The sequence below is a fragment of the Bidens hawaiensis genome, unplaced genomic scaffold (assembly GCF_021521415.1).
Source record: "Bidens hawaiensis isolate Kalapana, Puna unplaced genomic scaffold, B.hawaiensis_p1.1 tig00041743_1, whole genome shotgun sequence".
Lineage (NCBI taxonomy): Eukaryota > Viridiplantae > Streptophyta > Magnoliopsida > Asterales > Asteraceae > Bidens > Bidens hawaiensis.
In genome coordinates, this window is record NW_027505737.1 from 140,626 (window position 1) to 149,217 (window position 8,592).

At 44.2% G+C, this 8,592-nt stretch overlaps 1 protein-coding gene across 1 annotated transcript; it reads right to left on the minus strand.

Moving 5' to 3' along the window:
• Positions 1-2,547: 2,547 nt before the first annotated feature.
• On the minus strand, positions 2,548-3,468 carry LOC143615041 (NAD(P)H-quinone oxidoreductase subunit U, chloroplastic-like). Its single transcript, XM_077088298.1, has 3 exons — positions 3,383-3,468; positions 3,106-3,258; positions 2,548-2,781 (listed from the first exon to the last, which is right to left on the minus strand). The coding sequence occupies exons 1-3, from the start codon at positions 3,434-3,436 to the stop codon at positions 2,686-2,688; spliced, it is 303 nt and encodes a 100-aa protein (XP_076944413.1). The 5' UTR covers positions 3,437-3,468; the 3' UTR covers positions 2,548-2,685.
• Positions 3,469-8,592: the final 5,124 nt, after the last annotated feature.

Consider the following 8,592-nt stretch of genomic DNA (forward strand, 5'->3'; position numbering starts at 1 on the left):
TTCTATATGCTATGGCCTATAATTTACTAACCGTCTAGACTTCTACACTAGCTTCGAAATGTGTTTTACTCTTAGTGGTAGGGTATTATCATTACAAAAACAAAAACTCACCTTGGAGCCGCTAGAGATGCACATTTGCCTAAGTATGATCACTTATGCGCAGTGGATAGCTCAACAGCCGGATTTATAGCTGTGACCAACGGTCGAACTTATAGCCGTTACCAATGGTTGAATTTGTAGTCGTTGCCAATGTTTGAATTTATTTTGTAAAATAGTTTTCTACATTAAAATTAAATTAAAAATTTAAGAAATATTAAATTAATGAACAACTTTACTTCACAACGACAAAACACTTTATTTTACAACGAAAAACATTTTTAAAATAAAAAAATGAAATGGCAAACACTGTTTGCCATCTGCATGTTCCTCTATGATTAATTTTTATTTTAGCGGGTTGTGAACACAGACAATTCTCCCTCCATATTAGCCTTTTTGCCCGGACAAGGCAAAATCGCATGTTTTTTAGACTTGAGGTGGCCACAACTTTTGAGAAACTTCCCGCAATACTTGCAATGGCCTCTCCCTATTATTTGACATCAGACATAAGTCGTAATGGGATTAAATCCCTTCGGGTTTCTTTTGGTTTTGAGTATAAAAGCAACTCCTTCATTGTTTGACATTGCGAATGATGCTTGAGAACTCTAGAAGTTTTAGCGGTTTTGCGTTTTAGAGATCGTTTGAGAGTAAAAGAAGTGGTGTAATCAAAAGTGAAACCTTCGATACCTATTTAGGGGGGAGGGGGTGGTTCCAAATCCATCACCCACCACACCCAACAGTGGTGTGCCGCCTCACCCCACCACATTCCATCACTAGTGATGAAATTTAGTGGGGGTGGTGGTAATGTGATAGTTTTGATATACATACATACATATATATATATAGATTTTTGTGTGTGTGTGATGGGTTTTGTGTGGGGATTCGTGTGCGTGATGGCCATCACGTAAACCCAGAGGGGTGACGGCGGTGTTTGTGATGCCATCACGCGTGATGGTTTGCTTTAACGCACCACCCCAAGTCCCCTTATAATATGTGTGGGGTTTAAAATGGTCAAACCTTGGTTTTACACAGTCATAAATGGGTATATCACCGTTAGAAACCGATCCCAAGCATTAATTTCGATTTATTTATTTAAAAAACAGTTTGTTTACCTAGTCTATACACATATGACATATATCACATGTGTGTATTTTTAATTGTTAAGCCCAACCCATACATAAATGGGTTGCCAGACCAGCCCAACTACTAATAAGAGCAACCAAAGCGTTCCCGTAGCCCCAATTCGTGCTTTTAATCAAAATTGTTTACGGGCTTCATCTTTACCAAATTAACCCAAATATACACTCATGACCTCATCTGTTCCCCCAAAACAAAAGACTCTAATCTCAATTTCAGTTTACTAATGCTAGTCATCGAGTTCAACTTAACTCATCACCTTAACTTAAATTAATGAAATTCACATATTAGAAAAAAGTATGTTATGTAATTTTATATTTTTCTAAAAAATAATTAAAATCAGGAGGCTAGAGTATATCATATTTCATTCTTGGTACATGCTTAAACCACTAAAGTCAAGTGTTAAACAAGTCGTTTTCATGTTTGATATTTATGTTAATTGTGTCGTCTCTAACCTGTTAAACACGTTAAGACACGAGATGTCAGTCCTATAAAATCATTACCTTCAGTTTCACAAGATAATAGTCGATCTCATTAGTTTTGTAGTCATGGTGGTGTAGTTCAAGAATCACGGCAAACTTGAGGTGTAATGCGACTCTAAGGTTCTGGTTCCAGCTCTAAACCGGTACCAAGTTGGGTCAACAAATGTCAAAACTGTGTTTTTGCCTAAACCCGCTCTGGTTTCTATGTAGAAAACATCTGTTCAGTTTCTATCGGTTACTTTTTTTTACCAGTTTGGTTCAGTTTTAACCAGTTTTATATAAATAGGGATTTATATGAAAATGAAGAAAAATAAGAATTTACGTCGATGAGGCCTGAAAAACTTTCTTTTCAAAACTTCAAGCAGACGAAGGGGACACGTGACATTATAGATATCTATATTATTAGATTGTATAAATCATTTATAGTAAAAGACCCGTCACGGGTAATGTCATCTAGGATCCACCGATAATATCCGCATATGCATCTGTAAAAGGTCAATCAGTGATCTATTGGTGATACCTCCCGTCAAAGATCTATTGGTGAAACATCCATCAATGATCGGTCAGTAACACGTCTATAAAATCTATACCCATTCCTAGTTTTTACATGAAACCTCACAACAGAGTACCGAGAAGTCCTACTCTCATTAACTTATAACTGGCATATAAGCTAGTTGGTGAAGTTCCTTGTGTTTTTTTTTCATCAATGATCGAGGGTGTGAGGAGACAATTGAAACTTGGGTTTTTGTTTTAAAGTATTTGTTTTTTTTAATGATAAGAGTAAAAGACTACTTCAAATATATCTTAACACATCTCCCATAAATGCGTTAAATGATAAAAATCAAAATGTTATAGATTGCGTGACTATTTATACTTTTTTTTAATTAAAACCAAGAAAATAAATGAAAGACTTGTTATCGTAACATATCTTAAAGAATATTGTGTAACATTTTCCCAAATTGTGAGCAACCTAGCGGTTAAAAACAACGGACAATGTGAGGGATAGGATTATCCACGTGAGCAGAAAGTATCCCACAAGTCTTGTTGGCTCAGTATTTTCAGGCTCCTGTAACACAACCACCACCAATTAAGCACAAGTTGGCCCATTTAGCTGATGAACCCAATTTGACTTTAGCTGATTTATTTCATTTGACCCGTTTAGCGCCCAGTTTGACCCGTTTCGCCTGATGAACCCAGTTTGACCCACTTAGCCCGATGAACCCAGTTTGACCCTTTTAGCCTAATGAACCTAGTTTGACCCTTTTAGCCAGATGAACCCAGTTTGACCTTAGCTAATACATTTAATTTGACCCGTTTGAGATTAGACAACACCATCATCAACCCATTCTTAACTAAATATGTAGAAACAAACAATGAGTTCATAGACTACCTGCGGTGGAGGTGTCTCGGGCGAATTTGCAGTTTCCGTTTGAGTAATATCAGCCTCAAAAGGCCAAGCATATCGGTCCGGGTTGTCATTCCTAGCCAAGCTCCAATCATACAGCCTTCTTTCTTCCACTGATGACAAGATTGAATATGACTCCTGAAACACAAATAACACATAAATAAAACACATTTTATAAGTGTGCATAAACTATACTTATTATTATTATTATTATTATTATTATTATTATTATTATTATTATTATTATTATTATTATACTAACTTTCAATTGATCAAGCTGCTTGGTTAACTCCTCTTGTTCCAGCCCTTGCTTCATTACCTCTTCAAGTTTTAAATTATATGCAGGTTTAACCTATAATATGAACCAGAAGTGAAATTAAAATTAAAATTAAAATTGAATGAAGATGTTAATTAACTAACTAACTGAAGAGGTAGGTCCCAGCAGAGCCCAGTTGGACCCGCAGACTCACCTTGAAAAGGGACGTCTGCGCAGTTCAACCCGCAAGACTCCTTAACGGACGTCTGCGCGGTTGAACCCGCAAGACTTAACTAAAGGAACGTCTGCGCAGAAACCAACTGGATCAGCAGGACCCACCACGCTCAGAGACGTGACGTCCTCACGTGCGGTACGCAAGCTGTCCCCGCAGGAAACGCCTCCCAATGGTTTCCAGGTACTCCGCCTGTTCCCGCAGTTACGGATACCGGCCATCAGGGAAGGCTACCCGCGCAGCATGGCTACACGCACAAGGCTTAACTCTCATAATAATTCAGCAGTCACCTGAAGAAGGAATGAGCAAGCCGGGAACAGTCCCGCACAAAGGCGGGAGGGGGAATACTCCCGCCCAAATGAGCCAGTCCGTACGATACTGAGGATCTTTTGTACTGTACGTGACGAGGTATGGGCAAAAGATCTGACCAAAGATACGACAGCTCATTGACAACAGTATGGCGAGCAGCATGCTCTTGTACTGTATGTCACTATTAGCCGCTACCTACTCACCAACTCCTGACATACCACGTGCATAGCCTGTAGTTGGTGGAAAAGGAATAGTACACAGCAGGCCTGGTCACTATCAGCCGCTGCCTACCCACCAACTACCAGCATGGCACGTGCGTAGGCCACAGTTGGTTGAACAGGAATACTATTCAGCCGGCTACACCTCCTTGGAAACCTACCTTCGGCTATAAATACCCCAAATGGTATGATCATCATATCTTATCTTGTATCTTACATATTATACCTGATATCTGCTCTAGCAACCTCTTAATATACATTTATATTCAAGAGCAATCTAGTCTGATTCTCACGCCGGAGGGTGGTCACAAGGAGGAACCCCCCCCCTCTCAGTGACGAGCTCACGGTGTCTGTTTTGCAGGTTATCAGAAGAACCATCTTTGTCGGGTCCAACCCCTCGTGGGAAACATCTATTCAACCCCCAGGTTACCCGTAATCTGCCCGGGGTCCGGTTAGTGTTTCTTCATTGGCGCCATCCGTGCATAAAAGCTAGAACTTCATTTCTTTTCAGTTTTTTCAAACTTCTGGAAAGATGGTTAAAGAAATTCCGGTAACCACAACCCCAGCTACTGGGGGGAATACCGGCGACTACACAGTTTTTACGAACACTACCCCGGTTACCCAAGCCGGAGCAAGTGCAGTAAATTTTACGAACACTACCCCAGTTACCCAAGCTGGGGCAAGTGCAGTAAACAACCATCCCCTGGGATTCAATAATACCCAGGTGGAAAGACAACAGACGAGACTCCCCCGCCAAACACTTGAACAAGTTAAAGCGTGGGCGGAGGCACGTCAGAAGGAATTCCAAGCTGAATTGGACGAACGCTTGCGTTCCGTCCAACAGGCTGACGAATTTGGAAGCACTCGCCAACAGCTCAACATGAGCAGTGAGTGCGAGTCCTCGGACGATGATCAGGAGGAATCCGACACCGACGCAAACCCTCGCCTTAGGGCGAAAGGGAAGCGTAAGGAAACGGATTTCCAAACGAGAAGGAATTTCGGAGAAACCTTCAAACAAAGGAACGCGGGGGGAAACCCACGTGACTTCTCCAAAACCTTCAGACCAACTGCTGCAAACGCGGGAACATCCAAGTTTGCAAGGGACATTGCGGAAGCAATCGCCCCGAAAAGTGCCAAGCAGATGCCCAACATCGGCACTTATGATGGTATATCCGACCCAGATGATCACCTGAACAGATTCATAGCGGGGGCGACCGTCAGCAACTGGACGGAACCCACGTGGTGTTATATGTTCCAGATGACACTGGTTGGAGCGGCTAGAGCGTGGTTTGACCGTTTACCGGTCCACCACATCTATGATTGGGCGGACTTCCAGCACAAGTTTAGCCAACACTTCAGTCAACAGAGGAAATATATCGAAGAACAGTGGACGATCCTCAACTGCGTTAGAGATAGGGACGAACCTTTACTAGACTTCATCACCCGCTTTAACTCGAAAAAGCTGAGTCTGGGCGTTATAAGCGAGGACCTTGTTCGCGCCGCTTTCATCCAAGGCGCCGAATACCCAGAGCTTATCCGCACGTTGACGGGTAAAGATGGCATGCCACCCACATGGGATGCCATCATGACGGCAGCCAAGCGCTTTGCCGAAACGGAGAAGCAATTGGGTGGGAATCTGCCCCAGGCTACAAACTTCTACACGCAGAGGACTAGAGAAAACAACGTCCAGACCGCCTGGCAAAACAAAAGGAGGAAGCCAAGCATATGGCAGTCAAGGGTAAACTTTGACACCTCATCCAGCTCTCGCTCCCTATTAGGCGGAAGGGATAATACACACCCATCAGGCCAACACACCAGGTGGACGCCCCTCACCAAAAGCGTCACGGAGATATTTGCCACTGAGAAACTCCCATGGCCAAAAGCTCCAACGGTCCGACAACGACCTGACGCGGACCAGAGCAAATACTGTGACTTCCACGGCTCAAAGGGTCACACCACTGAGAAGCGTTCATCTTTGAGGAATATTATCGAAACATTCGTCAAGGAGGGCAAACTTACACACCTGGTGGCATCAATCAGGAATAGAGGAAAGAATGACAACCGATACAAAAGCAACGGACGAAAGCCCGTTGACATCAGCATTCACATGGTTCGTGGTAACATCAGAGGAAGAAAAAGACAGACGACAGAACCATGCGCATGGAAGGAAGCTGAGGTGCGCTTCCCGCGAGTGCCAGGAGGACCCAGCAAAGAAGGCCCTATCGTCATCAAAAGCCAGCTGGGGCACTACATCACTTCCCGCACTCTTGTTGACAACGGTGCCTCGTCAACAGTTATGTACAGGCAGTTCTTCGACAAGCTAGATGATGAAGACAAGGAACGCTTGGAAACGGTCTACGCCTCGATGGAAGGGTTCGACGGCAGCACAAACACCCCTCTGGGTATCCTATTTTTCCCCGTCACTCTCACAGACGGAAAACTCTCCCGCACAGAGGATGTGGACTTTGTCGTAATGAGGAAGCCACACCACACGTACGACATTCTCTTCGGGAGAGACGGGATGGCAAGATTCAATGCCGTAGTATCTTCAGTCCACGGCATGATGGGATGGCCAACAGCTGAGGGCGTGGCGATGGTCACCGGTATTCCCCAGGTATGCATCGCATCTGTCTCATCAACACCCAAACCAAAGACGGCTAAACCCACCATCACCGAACCAGAAGAATGGGCTTTTAATGGAAAATACCCCGACCAGGCGGTTATCATTGGCCCAACAATAACTGATCCTACGCGCACATTACTCAAACGCTTACTACAAAAAAACGCTGACATCTTCGCATGGAAACCAGCAGACATGACTGGTGTTCCTCGAAGTAAAGCAGAGCATAAGCTCAAGTGTGACCAGGCTTTTACGCCGGTCATACAAAAGCGTAGAGTAATGGGGGCGGAACAAGCTAACGCGTGTAGAACCCAAGTCAAGGATCTCCTTGACGCGGGCATCGTACGCGTTAGCAGATATCAAACTTGGGTTGCAAATCCCGTTATGGTACCGAAGTCTAACAAGCAATGGCGCATGTGCATAGATTTCAAAGACTTGAACAAAGCATGCCCCAAAGATTGTTACCCGTTACCCGAAATTGATCTTAAGGTAGATTCGTTATCACCGTTTCGCCTTAAATGCTTTCTTGATGCGTATAAAGGGTACCATCAAATCCACATGGCCGTTGACGATCAGGATAAAACCGCATTTCGGACGCCCGATGGCACATTCTGTTATCAAATGATGCCATTCGGACTTAAGAATGCCGGGTCCACATACCAGCGCCTGATGGACGAAGAGTTTCATGCCCAAATTGGGAGGAACTTGGAAGTATACATGGATGACATGGTCATTAAAAGCCTTGACCCAGAAGCGATGTTGAAAGACATCGAAGAAACATTTAACACACTCAGAAGGATAAACATGAAGCTCAACCCGAGCAAGTGTTCCTTTGGGATGGAAGAAGGGAAGTTCTTAGGAGTCATTGTTACAAAAGATGGCTTCAGAGCGAACCCTGAAAAGGTCGAAGCCATTATCAAAATGGAATCACCTACTACCATCAAGCAAGCTCAGACACTGAACGGACGCCTAGTTGCACTTAACCGCTTCTTGGCAAATCATGCGGATAGGTCGTTCCCATTCGTGTCGACGCTGAGAAACTGTCTAAAGAAAACGCATTTCCGCTGGACACCAGAAGCGGAAGCAGCTTTTCAGGAAATTCGGTCACGTTTGTTCGAACTCCCAACGCTCACAGTACCAGAAGCGGGAGAGGAATTAATCCTATACCTCTCCGCCACAGATAGAGCAACCGGGGCCGTCCTGTTAGTCGAGCGAAAAGGCATCCAGATGCCAATCTACTATGTTAGCCGTCTCCTAACAGACGTCGAAACTCGGTACTCTACCCTGGAAAAATTAGTCTTAGCACTTGTACAGGCTTCACGCAGGCTAAGACGATATTTCCAAGGTCACCCAATTACTATTCTCACCAACTTCAAACTTGCAAACGTTTTAGGCAAACCCGAACTTTCGGTACGCCTAGCCAAATGGGCAATAGAATTGGGAGAATACGCGATAAAATACAAGCCAAGGCCAGCTATAAAAGGCCAGGTCTTGGCCGACTTTATTGCCGAAGTCCCTGCATCGCGGGAGAAAGAGTGCCAGGACGAGGCTCAACCCTCTCCAGCACTAGACATCGATGAAGTCTGGCGACTTTACACTGATGGAGCGGCCAGCAGCGAGGGCTCAGGCGCAGGGTTAAAACTTACCAACCCAGCAGGCCAAGAATACACTTATGCTATTCGACTAGACTTTCCAAGTACGAATAACGAAGCTGAGTATGAAGCATTCTTGGCCGGGTTGAGGATTGCGCGTAAAATGGGAGTAAAGAACTTGGAAGCCCATGTGGATTCCATGTTAGTTGCCAATCAGATAAACGGGATGTACACGGCCGTAAACG